At 43.8% G+C, this 19,297-nt stretch overlaps 1 protein-coding gene across 1 annotated transcript in view; it reads right to left on the reverse strand.

Moving 5' to 3' along the window:
* SRGAP1 (SLIT-ROBO Rho GTPase activating protein 1) overlaps nucleotides 1–19,297 on the reverse strand; it is a 538,479-nt gene that overhangs the window by 81,897 nt on the left and 437,285 nt on the right. The window contains exons 9-13 of the mRNA XM_086919057.1: nucleotides 16,080–16,277; nucleotides 15,868–15,958; nucleotides 13,040–13,067; nucleotides 6,265–6,298; nucleotides 3,852–3,912 (exon numbers count right to left, since the gene is read on the reverse strand). Coding sequence (XP_086775183.1) covers nucleotides 3,852–3,912; nucleotides 6,265–6,298; nucleotides 13,040–13,067; nucleotides 15,868–15,958; nucleotides 16,080–16,277 — 412 coding nt within the window. The remainder of the gene's footprint in view (nucleotides 1–3,851; nucleotides 3,913–6,264; nucleotides 6,299–13,039; nucleotides 13,068–15,867; nucleotides 15,959–16,079; nucleotides 16,278–19,297) is intronic.

The raw sequence follows: 19,297 nt of genomic DNA on the forward strand, positions 1-19,297 counted from the left end.
CTGGCTGAGGAGGGGTGAAAACCGGAAACCTGTCCTAGGATGCTTGTTTGCAGTCCAGGGAGAGCCTGGCCTGGCAGTTCGAGCTGGATTGTTCCTATTGGGTGCACTGATTTGCATATGGATAGGTTCAAACTGGAATGGCATGAGGAGCAAAAAATCAATGGATTTAGGCCAAGATCTCTGTAATGGGGTGAATGACATTGTTCTGCATTCTGCCCATCAATTGTTCTGTTTGCATCTCCTATGTGCAACATGGATAAAGATTATTTTTTTAATCCTATGATGCAGCCGCCCACATTACTTTGTAGGCGTGCGCACCATGTATCTGTGTACCTATAAAAGGCTGCACTCCTTTTAAGGGTTTCGCCCTGGCCGGAGCAACTGCGTAGCAGTTGCTCCGCCCAGGGCGAAATCTAATGTTATCTCAATAGTGGGGACTTGAAACCGCCCCTTCTTCCATTGGCTAGCTCCATAAATGGAGGCTAGCCATTGGAAGAGATTGGCTGTCAATCACGCTTTCCCCGTCAAAACGCGATTCGGTGGCGTTTCTCTGTCCCGCCCCTTTGTCCTGGGCCGCGCTGTGATTGGCTGGCCGGCCCGGGACCTGACTTGTTATACTGCTTGAACTGAAGATATCGGAGCGCTTTACATGAGCGCCAGTTGCATTATGGAGGGACACATTCATGTGTTTTTTAGGCACGGGTAGAATAAGTGGTTTGCCCAGAATCACACTGATGTTGAGCCTCTAGCCAGACTCGAACCTGATCCGCAGCTTCAAAATCGGCCGATCTGGCCGTTAAGCCACACCCTCTTGAGGCATAGCCGGGCCACTCCTAGTAGTTGAGCACCGTATATTCAGCCCTTGTATTTTTGCACACCAGTGACCTTTTTACTCTAGCTGCTTGGGTTCGAATCCCACCTCAGCCACTTATTATCTTTTTTTGTTGTTGTAGTTTTTATACTGCTTGAACTCGACCCCAAGATATCGGAGCGCTTTACATGAGCGCCAGTTGCATTATGGAGGGACACATTCATGTGTTTTTGAGGCACGGGTAGAATAAGTGGTTTGCCCTGAATCACACTGATGTTGAGCCTCTAGCCAGACTCGAACCTGGATCCGCAGCTTCAAAGTCGGCTGATCTGGCCGTTAAGCCACACCGTTTTGAGGCAAAGTCGGGCCACTCCTAGTAGTTGAGCACCGTATATTCAGCCCTTGTATTTTTGCACGCCAGTGACCTTTTTACTCTAGCTGCATGGGTTCGAATCCCACCTCAGCGACTTATTATCTTTTTTTGTTGTTGCAGTTTTTATACTGCTTGAACTTGACCCCAAGATATCGGAGCGCTTTACATGAGCGCCAGTTGCATTATGGAAAAACACATTCATGTGTTTTTTAGGCACGGGTAGATTAAGTGGTTTGCCCAGAATCACACTGATGTTGAGCCTCTAACCAGACTCGAACCTGGATCCGCAGCTTCAAAGTCGGCCGTTCTGGCCGTTAAGCCACACCCTCTTAAGTCATAGCCGGGCCACTCCTAGTAGTTGAGCACCGTATATTCAGCCCTTGTATTTTTGCACGCCAGTGACCTGTATGAGCCTTTTACTCTAGCTGCATGGGTTCGAATCCCAACTCAGCCACTTATTATCTTTTTTTGTTGTTGCAGTTTTTATACTGCTTGAACTCGACCCCAAGATATCGGAGCGCTTTACATGAGCGCCAGATGCATTATGGAGGGACACATTCATGTGTTTTTTAGGCACGGGTAGACTAAGTGGTTTGCCCAGAATCACACTGATGTTGAGCCTCTAACCAGACTCGAACCTGGATCCGCAGCTTCAAAGTCCACTACATTCATTCATACCCCCACAACAGACATACATCCATCCCACTCCATCCATCCATCCCACCACTCCATCCATACATCCCCCCACTGCATCCAACCATCACACTCCATCCATCACAATCCATCCCACTAAATCCCTATTTACATCCACCACTCCATCCATCCATAGCCTCCCTCCATTCCATCCATACAAAACATCCACTCCATTCTGCCAGTCATCCCCTAATCCATCCATATATCCATCACCACACTACATTCATTCATAACACCACACTATACATCCATCCGTCCATCCCACTACATCCAACAATACATCCCAAAGCATACATCCTTTAGCCAATCCATCCATACATTACATTCCAAACATGTAACACTACATCCAGACATCCATACTATCCATCCATCCATCCCATAAACTCCATCCATCCATACATCCATACACTACTACATACATACAGCCAAACCACAATTACAAGTGCAGGGGATGAACAGTGCTAGTGTGAGTTCAGAGTGATGAGTGTGTCTTTGATAGTGCAGCCCATTAAGGTCATACTTATTTGTACTGGCCATGCTTGTTTCTTAACTTCCTGACATTTTGACGCAGCGTGAACACATTACTTTTTGTGGTCCAGCCCACGTAGTTTAACTTGTCTGATTGCAAAAGACCTACTGTGTGCCTACAACCTGTCCATTGCTTACCAGTGGTTGTGTTTATTGTCAATCTCATTTATTTGCTTCTTATTCGATTACTTTTTTTATCTCGGATTGTACTCCGTGAGAGTGCATAGGTTTATCAGCTCTTTTCTTCTGTCCCCAGTGTGATCCCCACAAAATTTCCACCCCCCTATGTTCAATGTTTCTCTCTCAGAGCTGTTGGCAATGTAAATAACAATGCCATTTACTTATAAGTATAAAAAAAAAAGAAATGTCATGAGCAATGCCAATAGCTCTAACTTTTCCAAAGTCGAAACCATTGCATTGTAAATGCTTGTTCTTTTTAATGATCCAAGTTTGATTGGTAAAGAAAAAGAAAAAGCATGTGAAAGCATTTTTTTAGGGGGTCTGAGAGAATCAACACAAGGAAGGGCCTGGTAGCAACATGAAAGGCATGGGTAACAAGCAACACAGAGAGTGCTTGTTGAGGGAATTACAAGGGGGCAGAGAAAGGCAAACGCTTATGAGAGAGCAACATGGAGCACAGAGGGAAGCAAACATGCAAGAGACGTGGATATGGGGGAGAAGCACACGAGAGAGGAAGCGTCACAGAGGAGTGAAGGGGAGAAGCACATGAGTGATAGACAGCAACACAGTGTGCGGAGGGGTGAAGAGACACACACTAGCAAGACAGCAGGAAAACACATGAACTCCCATGGAGTGCTTAAAACAAAAGAGAAAGTAGCTTTCTAAAAGTGAACAGTAAAAGGACACAAGAAAATTTGGAATGTTCCAGCCGAGAGAGAGATGCAAGATGGACGAGGATAGCCACCGAATAAGAAGCAGGCAGATGAGAACGACAAGAAAGGCAGCCAATTTTAAGCAATGGGCTGACCCAACGCCCAGAGTAAGTACCACTATTGTCCACAATCGATATTACGACAAAAGAATGGAAAAAACTCTCTGTAAGCGAAAACAAATAAATATATTTGGTACACCATATGCTTTCATTTTGCAAACTTAGACTTTAATATCAACCTATGGAATCTCAGCTGGCCTGCAGTCTGTCACTTTTACATGCATTGTAGAGGCTGGAGTGTAGTTTCTGCTCTTACAGATTTCAAAAATGACAGGTGAGTAGGCTACGACGTTTTGTTTATAACAGGTGTGTTTTGCCCGAGTGAAAAACAGTCTGAATGTAATAGCTGCATTTGCAAGTGACAGCTTAAGTGATAAAAAAGTATTGTAAGGTGGTACTTAAGGTTTAATTGAAAAATATAAATTTAACAAGTACACATAAACATGCAAAAACAAATAAACTGGACTAAAATGTGAATTTTAAAAGAAACTCACCATACAGATTAATGAATCGAATACAGCTTTCCACAATCCGGGGAATGACTTGTCCCGAATCCTGGGGAAATTAATCAAAATGTATTTCATACACAAAAGACTAGAAAATCAGGACATAGTTGTATTATTTCACTGACAAAACAAGATACAGTTTCCCAAAGGTAAGATTTTTCAGGCCACCTATAAACCCTGCCATTGGCTTTTTAGATTCCTAAACAAAAAATGCTAATGAGTACTTAATGCACCATCTGACATTACTAATTATACAACTTTGCAAACATCATCAGCTACTCAAGGATGCCTGTGCCCCAAATTATACCACAGATGAGAAGCCAGCGGAAGGCGGACTTGGACCAGGAGAGGGTTTGGCAAAGAAAACGACGAGCATCCTGCAGCTGTCACCAATTAAGCCAATCCGACAATGGGGCTCGCGCAGTTTACTGGAGGCTTGCACATTTGTGGAAACGAGATTGGGTCATAGAGTTTTCACCGGAACTAATGAGGGATGCTGCATCTTTCATCGCAGTCACACATTTGCAAAAGGGAGTTCTGGGCGGACGGAATGCTAATGGCAAACCGCGCGGGGCGCACATTGTTCCCATGCAAACGGCGTCAAGTACGGAAAGCCGGCAGGACGGAAGTGCGTCGATTCAGAAACGAGCCGAGGACAATACGGTTTACAATCCGGGCGAAGGAAGCCGCAACAAGCGCCTCGGAGCGCACTGCCAAATGACCGTGTTGTGCTGCCAAAGGCCCTGAATAAAAGATCGCGCCATCTCTATTTTGGGCAATATTTTCGAGTGGTGCTGGAATATAGGCAGGGCAAAACACGACGCCGAGGTGCTTTCAGATTTATAAAATAGCACAGGAACGCAAGTTTCTTCATCGCAACGAGACAAGAGCAAGTTCCGGCGAGAAAATTACTCTGAAGCAACATGACGCCGTTTAAAAAGTGTCAATTGGAGTTGGGCAGGAATGGATGTGGTATAGCCTTCAGTGAATTATTACAGTCTCAAGTGTGAGGCGTGTTATTGTGGAACCATGCTTGCCACGCTTCTCCAGTATTTACGGTAACCCCATTGACAGGACTTTAATTACTTTTATTAAGGACAATGTATACAGTTTCTTCCATCACTTTTATGCACACAACTTGTTATTGATTGTGAACGTTAGGAACTTGGCGGTCATTTGAATAGTTGCAGCTGCTCTCTTGTGGGTCTGGTTTTGGACATGTTCCATTCTGAGCATGTACAGTCCTGACACATAAGCTGATTGAAACGCATCGAGATGAACTGATGCACTCAGACACACACATAGTGACAGAGGGAGTAGAACCCAGGACTCCAGGTTCTGTGGCAATCAAATGAGTCAATTTCCTCCCTTCTGCTCTGTGTAGCATATTTGATCGTTTCTGTTCTGTAACTGGGCTGTGACAAAACTACAAAACTTGATTTTTATCATATGGCACAGTCAACTGTTTTCAGCTGATCATAGGTGCCAGGGCATATCTACTGAGCTAATGATGCAACATAAGTGAATTATATGATACTTACATTTATAGGATTAGTTATATTGTTCGTATAAAATTCCGTATAACAATTCACTCAGAACCATGCATGACTAATCAATTTAATAGAAAACTAACTAAGTGGCAAATAAAGCTCCATAATTTACTGAAAGTGCCCAGAGGCACTGCAATGTGTCTGGAAATGCTCATTGCTTTTCCCCGCTTGGACACGTCCAAGCAGCTTATTGGACTGTTCCTTTACAAGCACAGTTGTATTTATGTGATTACTGTTTCCCCTCTCATGATTACACACCCACAAGGTAAAAATTTAGTACTCAAAGGTACCATATTCGCAAGTATTCCACAATTCAATCCTATTTCTTGGTCATCAGAAAAAAACATCTTCTAAAAACGTTTTAATGCAATTTCACATTTAAAATTACAATTTAAATATGCTTTTAGTCATGTTTGTGTACATCAATAATATTCAGGAAAAACACATGTTATTGGCGATCTATTTATGTTCAGCTCGTCCTAAGGAATTAGCAAATACATATGAGAGCAAAGCAGCAAAATATTTATATTGTAAAAAAGGCTATAAAAATGTATGGCTGATCGACATAGTTTATGTATTTTCATGTAACTGGAGAAGGACAGGACCTGTACATCATAAACTGTGGCCCATGCTTCACTGAGTCAATGTAAGGAGAGATTAGACTACACTCTCTGAACACATGCGAGCCGAGACAATCACCAATTTAATTGAGGAGTAATGTCTACAATATGTATATACTACAAATCTGAGTCCATATATTTCTTCCTAGGGTGTGCAAGAATATTTAACAAAAAGCACGGCAAGTAGCAGAAAGCATGAATTGTAAAGCCTGTTTCACAGAAGCACAATACCTGGTGTCTGGCATGCGAATTTCTTCGTCCCCGGCTGTGTGCATATTTAGTAACAAAGGGAGGAAAAATAAAGCAGAGAATGAATACAGAACAGATGCAGAACAAAAAGAAAAAGTTCTATGTATATTGCACATTTGCAAAATATAACAGTTTCCTTAAGTCAAGGGAAATTGACTCAATCACCTGTCGACCATGAAATATAATAGAAATCATGTCCCATCCTAATACAGTTTCTTTCATTTCTACTGTACAGTTTACAAAATATCACCAGTTCACAGTTATCCTTAAGGGGCTTTCCCTATCATATGTGTCCTTTTTTAAGACACAGAAATAAGAAATGTCTTGTTCTGCTGACTTCAGGACACTTAAAAAAAAACATTTGGTCTCAATTTTCGAAATCCTTCTAATATTCTGTTGTAAATTAAACTTTCTGGAGCTTGGTTCAATACCCTATACAGTTTTAAAAACATATGTTTGAAAACTATAATGAAAGCTTTCTCCAAAGGTAGGCTTTAAAAGCTGTTGAAGGAGTCCCAGGGGAAGCGCAAGACTGTTACTGTTAGATCTGGGGGTCTCTAGTTGGTAGAGGTAGGTACCAATGTCCAAATAGGGACTCTTGCTTCTAGCCAGGGCAAGGGGGATACACTCTTTAGATAACCCCTGCTCACCCCCTTAGCTTGGCACGAGCAGACAGGCTTATCAAAGGCAGTGTGTAAAGTATTTGTACCAACATTCACAGTAACACAGTGAAAACACCACAAATAGACTACACACCAGTTTAGAAAAATAAAGTAATCCAACATACACAGTTCAAGGATATGATTTTAAAAGAGTTCTAGGGTTTGTGTCAAAATAATCCACAGTTGCGTCATGTTTAGCCAAAAGTACCTTTAGATGCGACAAAAGTTCCAAATGGAAGCTGCAGCGTTGAAAAACAAGCGATGCGTCACTCCTGAGACCCTGGGGAGGCGATGCGACAGCCCCACTGGACTCAGCGGGCGTGTTGTGACGAATCCGGTCTGTATGGGGAGCGATGTGATACCTTGTATGGATTCCGGTGCTCAGGTTCCGTAGATCTTCGGGACGGCGACGATCTCAGGTGCGGCGGCGATGCGCGGCGCAGCGTCGATCTTCTCCTCTCACAACCCTCGATGCGATGGCTCTACGACGATGTTCGCAGCGACGTGATGCCGCTTGCAAGCAAGCGGTGCGGCGATCTCACCCAGCGATGACAGGCTCTGCGACGATGCTCGCAGCGACAGGAATCTGTGCGGACAGGATGTGTTCCGCAAGTGAAGAATGCATCAGTTCTTGCAGCGGCAACAGGCGCTGCGACTATCTCGATCTTTCGCGGTGGCAGGAATTTCCTTGCACTATCGGGGATGCGCTCCGAAAGCAGGTGATGCGTGAAAATTTGCAGATTGTCTTAGTTTCTCCTTGTCCAGCTTCCCAAATATGAGGCCACAACATCCAGAGCACCAACAAAGTCCTTCCCCTCTCCTTGGCAGCAAAGCAACTGCAGGTCAGCCAATAAACACACAGCAGGACAGTCCTTCCTCTTCAGTCTTCCAGCTTTCTCCTTGGCTTCTTGATTCCAGGATGATCTAATTTTCTGTAGTCTGGGTAGCCCTTCTTATACCAGTCTTTTCTTCGTTCTCTAGAGGCAGAGTGGCCTTGGCATGGTCAAAACCAGTTCAGGTCAGTTCCTGAGCACTTTGTTTTACTGTCTTCTCCACTCCTTTCAGAGAGAGGGGCAGGGTCGTCAGCCGCCCAGCAGGAGGTGGAGCCAGCTTTGTGGAAGGCAGGCCCAGGTGCTATCCCCTCCCACCACTCAAGATGCAGATGCAGTCATTCAGCCTAGGGCTGACTCATCCACCCTCCTGGGGGCTCCTCAGCCCATGTCACTCACAAACCAGTCAGTCAATTCACAAACAGGCCAAGACACATAGAAAGGTTAGACAAGAGAACAGCCACTTTCTAAAAGTGCTGTTCTCAAACACAGGATTTAAAAAACAACCTTCCTAAAAGATGTGTTATTAAATTCTGAGTTCAGGGATACCACACTTTAATTTTCAATCTTGCTCATATGGGAAGATATGCAGGTAAACATTATACTCAGAATTCCACATTATAGCCTATGGGCAAGATAGCCCTCTCAATAGTGAAGAACGAAAATGGATGTAATTCACTAGCAGATCTTGTGACACACACCAGTACATGCTCTACCTTTCATATACACTGCACCCTGCCCAGGGGGGTACCTAGGGCCTTCTATAGGGGTGTCCAATGTGTACAGAAAGGGTAGGGTTAGGCCTTGCAGTGTGGACACTGGCCAGGGCAACATGACAGTCAGCAACTGCCCACAGGCACTGCGGTGGCAGGCCTGAGACACCATTTTAGGGCTACTCATGTGGGTGGCACAATCAGTGCTGCAGGCCCACTAGTAGCATTTGAATCACCAGCCCTGGCACACTCAGTGCACTTTACTAGGGACTTCTTGGTAATATAAATATGCCAATCATGGATAAACAATCACAGTAACAATTTACTCAGTGAGCACTTGCACTTTGACACTGATCAGCAGTGGCAAAGTGCCCAAAGCATCTAAACCAGCAAAAACGAAATCCAGCACAGCGTCAAAAATACAAGTGGTAGAGGCAAAAAGACAGGGGAAACGACGCCAAAGATGCCAGGTCTAACAGTTAATTTCAGGAAGTGGGGAGGTTCCTTCATTTACATCATAAGAAGGCCAGAAAGACAGACTTATCAGGACTCTTGGAGCCCAATAACCTGAGAAGAGTACCTAAAAAACTTTAAGTCTCTAATTTTACGATGTCGGGCGCACAGGAGTCCGCCCAACACCATTTCGGTGTGGGAACTGACCGATCGTAGGTTGGCGGTTCCATGAACTGTATTATGATGCAAGCGCACCTTTCCGCCCGCAGCACAAGCTCCCATAGAGAAATGGGAGTTGGTGTAAATCCTTTCACCGTGTGGCAGGACCCCAACCGGAGGCCACTGAAGAATGGGAGCCCTGCTAATGGAAAGCGCGACATGGAAAGCCTCTCGTACACAGACATCATAACCCCTACAGCGGAAATGCAGTACATAAGGGATTATGTGGCAGTTTCTGACTGGCCGATGGCCTCCTTGAGCCCATCGGAATTCAGCCGAAATGACCGGCCGGTTTAAACTCTGACCGCCTACATTGTAATTTGGCGGTCAGATTTTAAACCATGGATGTCGGTTGTAAAGCATCTGACCTGCGTTGGGAGACTTTTCGTCCGACATCCTAATGAGCCCCCAGATGTCGACTGAGTTGAGGCATCGTCTTCATATGATTTTAAAGGTCACATTCAGGTAAATGTTTGTGGTACTTAAGATGTCCTCTTCTGAAGACAAAATGCAATGCTTTCAGGCAAACACACAGCTACACACCAACAGCCAGCATTTTGTGCCAAACTGGAAAATGGAATTTGCTGACAAATGCTTGAGCTTCTTCCCCTTTGACTTCACAAAGTGTTATATTGGTTAGCCAGCAGAAAGCAATGATGTTTTAATGGAATGATCTCTTTTGGGTCCGCCAGACAAGAATCATCATAACAAAAACATTGCAATGGGCCAGCTGTGCAGATGGTCTAAATACCTGTAGGCACAACTCCAAATCCCTGTGAACAATTTAACATTACATTGTGAAAGGGGTCTGGCCTTCTTGTGATTCTGAGGCTTAGAGGACACATGTGGAGGTCTACAGAAAATTAATACAATTACAAAGTAAACTTTTGACTGTATTATACATCAGGAGGAGTATTTTAAGTACATTACAGACACAAAACATTCACGGCAAACATTAGATCGCCTACGAAAAACGCATTTGAAATTCAGATATTGGAATCATTTATAGGAGAAACACTGACATTCCACATGATTTTCGGACATTGGTGTTTCTGGAGATGAACTTCTCAGATGTCAAGTTATCTAAGGTCAGTATCTCAACCCCTCCTATGTGTCTCGTAGTTCTTGATTTAGGTGGCACTTTGATTTGATCACTGGGATCCTTTGGGGATCCAGCTGGTCGGATCTCTTGATCTACCTATTATGGTCCACCTTTTCCTTTGTTTGGGGAACTGCCCTCTCTGTGTCTGTTATAAGTGGAACTAACACACTCATAAGTAACATCTCAACAGAAAAAAACATATGCAAACCTACCTTTGTACATCAAGATTTAACCTGCATGCTCAGTTTTTTTATCTACCTCCTATAAGTTGCACTTACGTGCATAAAGCATTTTAATGTATTTCAGGCTAGAATTGCCCTAATTCTATAGGTAACTTGAAAAATCAGTTCCGAAGCAAAATGAAGAAAATGAATGTCCACATCAAATGAGATAGCCATCACTGGAGGATAATTGGTAAATCAGTGTCTATCGAAGACAGAGAATTTCTATTGAATACCCTCAAAAAAAGATGCATTTAAAGGCATGAGAGTATTTTTCTCAAAGATCAACCCAAAAGCTCAGAAAAAACAGCCAAAGCTGTCTTCCGGGATGAGCACAGCTGGCAGTTGCCCAGCCCTCCACATCACAGAGGCCCTTGGTAAAGGGGTAACTGTGTGCATAAAAACAATATTTTTTTAGTGTGACAGTTTGGCATACATGCCCAACCTTAATCTTTGCACTCTCAGATGGTGGTAGTTAAATGTCTTTTACTTTCTCTCTCTCTCGCCTCACTTTCCCTAATTGCTTAAACCTGTCCTTTCTCTTTACCTCTATATCTCTATGTATCCTCTATTTTTATCTCAACTCTCTCTACCTCCCCTATGTCTAGCTTTTCTCTATCTCTATAAACCTCTCTATTCTCTATCCCGCCCCTCTACTGCTCTTTTACAACCTCTCCTCTCTTACCTCTCTGTGTTTACTTCTACATCGCTCCCGTTTTCTGTACCTCAGCTCTTTGTCTCATACCTCCATTTGTACCTCACTGCTCTTGTCCATCTCACTTATCTGTATCCATTTTGCATGTACTTAGCCTCTAATTCAAATTCACCACTGTCTTTACCTCACCTGTCAAGCTCTCTCTCCATCTCCTTATATTTCACCTTTATTTACCTCTCTCTCAGCTGTCTCTTTTCCTCATTTCTACAAACCCCAAGGCACTCTCAATTACTCACTACCTAACCTATCAATGTACCGCACCATGGGTTTGCGGACTTATCTTTCCACCTCCTTGCTTTATCTTTTGACCTCCGTTACCTCTTCCTCATCTCACTCAGCATCTTCCTCTTTCGCACTACTTCTCTTTCACTACCTCTTTTTCTCTATAATTACTTTCTATCTCATTTTTCCCTGCATCTCTTATTTCAACTCAGCCTCTTACGCTTTGCACATTTCTGTACCTCACCTATTTTTCCATACCTCATTCACTCTCTCACAACTCTATACCACAACCTCGCTCACTCTCTGCCCATCTATTTCTGTAGTTCACCTGCTTCTATACTTCACCTCTTTTCTCCACACCCCTCATTTCTCTTTTCACTCATCAATCCCCTCTGCTTTTCCTACTCACTACTGACCTTTTCTCAGCTTGCTTCTATCTGACTCATCACCTTCTCTAGCTTCCATCTTAGTATACTTTTATTACTAGCTCACCTTTCTACCTCTAACTCAATCTAACGTACCTCACCCTACCTCTCGGTGCACACCACTAATCTTCTTCTCTTTACCTTTCCTTCTCTTTATATCCAGCTTATTCTGCCTCACTCTGTAACCCTACCGATCTCCCAACCACTCTTTACTCACCTCTTACTCTTTGTAGCTCCTAGTAGCTTTTTTTCTGCCTATCATACCATCTCTCTTTATTTTTTGTCTCTCTCTGCCTCACCCATTGTTCTACCTCATCTCTCTCAGTGTAACTTTTACCTTTAGTCTCTGCCCTTCTCCTGCCTCCCTCGCCTCCCATTCCAATGGCTCAGCAGAGTTGAAGTCCCTGTCCATGCAGAGAAGTGCAAATGCAGAAAGAAGAGAGTATGCAGGCAGGGCAAGAAACTCAAGGAGAGAATGATCAGATTTCACTCAATGGGTTCAAGAAGTCCACAGATCAGTACTTTCTATGTGATTACGAATATTCAGGAATCACAACTATAATTACACACGCTATGTCCATAGACCTTGTTTTGTTACCATACACCAGTCCACTGAACATCATTCAAGCCAGCCTTTCCGAGCCATTCTCACATTCGGAAGAACAGGCTGGCTCCACATAAAATATGGTTGTTGGAAGACAAAAAACATGTACACCCAGGCACAAAAAGAAATAGCTTCAAAGTTGCTTGTTCATATTTTCTTTTGGCCAGTGGAAGATGTGTAGGTTTTTTGTGCCATGCTTCTGAAGCTTAAGGTATAATTCTATATGGTTTAAAGGGTGAGGATTAGCTGAAAATGATAACAAAAATTCACAGTTGCTCAGAACAGGGCACTTCACAAATCCTTAAAATGGCACTGTCATCCATCACCAACTCTACAGCTCTCAGTGTGTCCAGGAGTGGTTGCTATGTGTATCTGTGTGTGTGTGAGCAAGTCTGTGTGAATCTGTACACGCACAGGTTTGCGTCTGGGATTGAGTATTATATGTGAATGTAAAACATGTACAGCATCCCTGTGAATGGGAAATCGAGGGATTAATCCTTGATGTAAATTGTTAACACACTTAAGGAATGTATTTCTCATACCCTAAAAACCTCCCAGAAGGAATCAACAGAAATGGTTTTAACTTCCTACCTTGTGGTCATGTATTCTGGTCTGTGGCCTAGAAAAGAATAACCAGAGGAAAACAATGTTAGTTGGTGTAGTCAAGAAACAGAATATATCTGTTACTCTTCAAGTATGAAAAAGAAGACACCATTTTAGCGACATGAAAAACAACATCTGCAGCTTTCACATAAAATTCGCAGTTCAGGTTTACATTTTATTCATAGCTATAGGTGCTCTCAGTATAACGTGTAACATCAAGCTTCAGGCCTCCCTTTACGAAAGGACTCTAGGCTATTGGCATTAAATATATGTAGCTCATGCATTGGACTGCAGACAGGTCTCACAATGATGACTAGCCACACATAAAAGGCATCAAAAAATGAAACCCTGCGGAACACAGGCCAGATGTCCAGCAAATCTATGAAGGGGGCGATACGAATAGTTCAATGTCTAAAATGTGCGTAACGGAAAGAGGATTTGTTGTCTTTGGAGACCTGGTGGCGCAGAAAATAACGCGTGAGGCCCAGAGGTTGCAGGTCTTTGTGAAGCTAGGTGAAGATGGGTCGCCGTAAATCAAAACGAAAGCCCCCTCCCAAGAAGATGATGACAGGGAATTTGGATACTCAGTTTACCTGTCCCTTCTGTACCCACGAGAAGTCATGCGACGTAAAAATTGATTGAGCTTGCCTCGATTTCTGTCTGCTGTAGCGCCGGGACACCCCGTTGGGGTAGCTGGGCGCTTAATAAATGCATTAATGTTATTAATATTAATGCATATCCGTCATAATATTTATGTTTAGGGCCTTCTACTATTAACATACACTCTATTTTGGTGTATGTTAATAGTACTCAAAAACAATGGGAGAGGTAGGGAAGTGTAGGAACACTCTCTTGATCCCCAGTTATATATCAATAAACAAAAAAAGAGAGGTTCATGTCTCTCAAAAGCCACTTGGATGGAGCCACCAGATTCAAGAAACTCGCACCCTATTTGGGTTTGAAGGAAAGCCCTCACACACTGACACTATTCTGGGAACACGTTTGCTGCCACTGATTTGGAACACCATGAACCGTAAAAGTACTTTGGCATAGCCCTACAAATAATTGTTTGTTTGTCCTATATGTCTGTCCGTACTTTTTGTTTTACAGGTGCCGAGACACTCCAAATTGGGAGTGATTTTTGGGAATGAGCATTAGCTCTTCCGATTTTTATGCACTTTAAACACTTTTATTTTTTCACTTTCACGTCCCCAGGTTAGGGTGGGTGATTAGAGAGCCCATACCGCCGGGGTTTATCACTGTCCTGACGAATGCCTAGGTAAAATCAAACCAACACTAAGGCTGAAACATGTTGACATACTAATTTAATACTATATCTGAATTAAACCAACCATTACCTTGGCTTTTACAATTCAGACACATAGTACCTTTGTATCTGTGTCCTAGGGATCACTAATAAAAAATTTTTTAAGATACCCTTTAGACACTTTTAGTTTAAGTTTATCTATCCTCACAACACTCCCGTCACACAATACCAGCTCCGCAGTCTTCTGGCGTCGCAGCACACCGAAGAGGCACTAGGTCTCTTCGGTGGGGCCCGATGATGAAGCATGACACTGACTAGGTCAGTGTGTGAGGGCTTTCCTTCAAACCCAAATAGGGTGCGAGTTTCTTGAATCTGGTGGCTCCATCCAAGTGGCTTTTGAGAGACATGAACCTCTCTTTTTTTGTTTATTGGTATGTTAATAGTAGACATCACATAGTCATCATGCCATTTGGGCTTGAATAGAGATCTCTTTTGAGTACAATCATCACCCATGGACTTTCCAAAGGAAGAACCATTATGTTTCTTTCTCAAAGTAGGGGATTTCTCAACTCCCACCAGGCTTGAGAAACTCCACATATCACCAGAGCCCAAAACCCCTACATTTCTCCTTACCCCACAAATCAAGAATGGACGCATGCATTTTGACCTTTTTTGCCATATAAGACTTCCTGGCTAATACCTTATCACCCTTCTTTCAAGAACTCACCCTTAAACAATTCTTTTCATCAAAATGTCTCTTGTACCTCATCTGATATTCCTCTCTACATTGCTTAATTTCATGATTAGACCATCTTTTCTCCACCTTCCCACTCATTTTCAGCCAGGCAGGGCTAAGCTTGCAGTGAGGCTTCCTGCCCCTCAACACTGCAAATGGTGATACCGATGTCACCTCATTAGGCGTTACCCGATGAGCCCACCAAGTTTCCCTCAAAGCATCCTGCAATGAGCATTTCTCCAACAAAGCACATTGAACACAACTTTTCACCAATGTGTACATGCTTTCTGCCACGCTATTAGCTTGAGGAGCATAGAGAGCTGCCCGGGCTGTCCTCCTCCTCCTGGCTGCCTCCAGGCCTCTGCACTCCAGGCTCGTCCGACTCCACAGATTTAGGGCGTAGGAGCTTTGCTTTGCCTGGGGAGACGGGCAAGCCAGGAGTGGAGAGAGGAGACAGCCAGGAAAGCCAGGGCAGAGCACTGAAGCACAGGTGTGACCAGGTAAGTCTGCCACGGCCTCGGGTGTGTGGCAGCAGGGGGTGGGGTGGAGCGGAATCTCACAGAGTTTTTGGCCAACTCCATGGAATTCTGCGAAGTGGCACTCCGCCAACTCTGCCCACCCTTAGTTAATATGCACACCGCATTAGCAGTATGTGGGAATACTGGACTTTTTGCTATAAGAACAATGAGTAAACAGCACAGCCATGGGAATACATTCATTCATTCAAAGATCCTGCCTATATTAAAATGGTACCTCCTTGAAGCTCAATTTCAGTGGGATTCCAAAATACTGTCTACCTTTTGTCTCCATTACCTTTGCCTTCTCCAAGTGTCCTCTGGAGAAGATCATGTTTGGCTTGCAGCTTTGTGATGAGGTTACTTCCTTCCAGATATTCGCGGAATTTCTGTCGGCAGAGAGCACATATCATTTTTTTAGTATACACTCAAAACTCGTGGAATTTGTGATCTGTTTACACCTGTAGCCTGGAACGAGGTATAATTTTGTTGATGCAGGAACCTATTTACCATGAAATAGAACTGCTCCGTCTCCTGCTGGTTGGCTCTTCTCTTGGCGATGCTGGGCTTGCTCAAGTATGTCTCTGACACCGTGGATTTCACAGACTCCGTGGAGCGGCTGTGCTGGAAACATTCAGATACATCATAGTCCTCAATGGTGACCATGTCTTGTATGGTCTGCAGCGTGGCTTCTGTGGTTTTCTTGATCTGCAAGATGATACAGTAAACGTGCTATTTTATCGAGTCACAAATCATGCAGCAAACAAATCAATGTCGGACCTGCCTTTGTTGAAGGAAGGAAGTTATGTATGTTTCCATCAGCAATGTCAGGTGATTTATTAACAAGCATTTGCAATGCAATAGGTCTCGCATTATTTAAGTTTGAGCTATTAGCATTGTAAATGGCAATTGTTTTTTGCTTTATGCTATAGTTTTTTTTTACATAAAAAGCTTCATATAAAATATGTTTTATTAAAGTTATTTATGCAGTATCTAAATTTTGTTTGCATAAAACAGTATAATAATATCTTAGTAAAAAAGTCAAATATTTTAATGGAAATTCACCAAATGTTCATTTATGTGTTGGTTTTGAAAATAGCTAAATTAATAGCTTTGTCATTTACAATGCCAATAGTTATAACTTTCGCAAATGTGACACCTATAGCATTTGTAATGCAACATTTGTATTTACGTGACTTAGATGTATTGATATTACAAATAACAATGGCTTTTAATTTTTTTTAATACTTAATAAAAGTGATTGTAATTTATAATGGCAATAGCTTAAACTTTTGTAAATAACTTTTGTGAAGATTATGTTCAGTGTATTTTATTGTAACAAAATCCAAGAACAGAAGTGAAATATTAACATCTTTTTGTGACATTTGTAATAAAGCTTGAAAGATTGAGAGAACATATTTGTGCTGTGGTGGTGCTGAGTGATGCTGTGGTGGTGCTGAATGGGGCTGTGGTGATGCTGAGTGATGCAGTGGTGGTGCTGAGTGGTGCTATGGTGGTGCTGTGGTGGTGCTGAGTGATGCTGAGTGATGCTGTGGTGGTGCTGAGTGGTGCTGTGGTGGTTCTGACTGATAATGTGGTGGTGCTGAGTGACTGTACTCACTGTCACTCTGCACTCACTGTCACTCTGCACTCACTGTCACTCTGCACGCACTCTGCACTCACTGTCACTCTGCACTCACTGTCACTCTGCACTCACTGTCACTCTGCACTCACTGTCACTCTGCACTCACTGTCACTCTGCACTCACTGTCACTCTGCATGCACTCTGCACTCACTGTCACTCTGCACTCACTGTCACTCTGCACTCACTCTGCACTCACTGTCACTCTGCACTCACTGTCACTCTGCACTCACTGTCACTCTGCACTCACTGTCACTCTGCACTCACTGTCACTCTGCACGCACTCTGCACTCACTGTCACTCTGCACTCACTGTCACTCTGCACTCACTGTCACTCTGCACGCACTCTGCACTCACTGTCACTCTGCACTCACTGTCACTCTGCACTCACTGTCACTCTGCACTCACTGTCACTCTGCACGCACTCTGCACTCACTGTCACTCTGCACTCACTGTCACTCTGCACTCACTGTCACTCTGCACTCACTGTCACTCTGCACTCACTGTCACTCTGCACTCACTGTCACTCTGCACTCACTGTCACTCCGCACTCACTGTCACTTCGCACTCACTGTCACTCCGCACTCACTGTCACTCCGCACTCACTGTCACTCCGCACTCACTGTCACTCCGCACTCACTGTCACTCCGCACTCACTGTCACTCTGCGCTCACTGTCACTCTGCACGCACTCTGCACTCACTGTTTCTGCACGCACTCTGCACTCACTGTCACTCCGCACTCACTGTCACTCTGCACTCACTGTCACTCTGCACTCACTCTGCACTCACTGTCACTCTGCACGCACTCTGCACTCACTGTCACTCTGCACTCACTGTCACTCTGCACTCACTGTCACTCCGCACTCACTGTCACTCCGCACTCACTGTCACTCTGCACGGACTCTGCACTTACTGTCACTCTGCACGCACTCTGCACTCACTGTCACTCTGCACGCACTCTGCACTCACTGTCACTCTGCACTCACTGTCACTCTGCACTCACTGTCACTCCGCACTCACTGTCACTCCGCACTCACTGTCACTCCGCACTCACTGTCACTCTGCACGCACTCTGCACTCACTGTCACTCTGCACGCACTCTGTACGCACTGTCACTCTGCACGCACTGTCATTCTGCACGCACTCTGCACTCACAGTCATTCTGCACGCACTCTGCACTCACAGTCACTCTGCACTCACTGTCACTGCACTCACTCTGCACTCACTGTCACTCTGCACTCACTCTGACTCTGCACGCACTCTGCACTCACTGTTTCTGCACGCACTCTGCACTCACTGTCACTCTGCACTCACTGTCACTCTGCACTCACTGTCACTCTGCACTCACTGTCACTCTGCACTCACTGTCACTCTGCACTCACTGTCACTCCGCACTCACTGTGAATTTAAAATAGGATTGTCTTTATTGCCAAGGGGGAATACATCATTTTTACTTTTAGTATATTTAATAACTCAAGGGCTGTTGCTAATCTCATGAATTGTTACTTATAAATTACACTTTTTAAGTGGTCTAGAAGGGTTAAGTGTTGTAAATTCGTTTGCGAGATCACAAAAAATCAAGTCTTGTGCCCCACTTTGTATAAAATCTTCTCTCTACATGCATGTAGAAGAGTGGACTATCGGGGAACTAAGACCAGGCTGGTATTTTGAGCAGTTGCTGGCTTGAACAGTTCTGAACCAGTTTTAATAATTCACATGGAGCAATCCGAGTTATTTGTTCCAATGTGATGACAGCTGCTGTCTGCTGGAGGGGACGCGCGCATTTTTTATGCAGCGTTTATTTCTCTATTTCTAACTCTTCCACTTCCTTCTTTCTTTCTCATTGGTGAGACCTTCATATGTTTTGAGTACTTACTACCTAAGGCTTTTGAGAGTAACGGCCAAGCCATACCTGCCTCCAGTCCCCCCATCTCTCTGCTCCTTGTCTCTCTTTCTTAACGTTATTTATTTCAACTATTTAAAAACTGTGCTTTCAGCTTTGGCTGCCTGAAAGTGCTGTAAAGAAATTGGTGACAAAAAGGTTGTACTGATAAAGTACGTGTTTCCGCTTGAAAATAACTTGCT

The sequence above is a fragment of the Lissotriton vulgaris genome, chromosome 1_1, assembly GCF_964263255.1.
Source record: "Lissotriton vulgaris chromosome 1_1, aLisVul1.2, whole genome shotgun sequence".
In the NCBI taxonomy this organism is placed as follows: Eukaryota; Metazoa; Chordata; class Amphibia; order Caudata; family Salamandridae; genus Lissotriton; species Lissotriton vulgaris.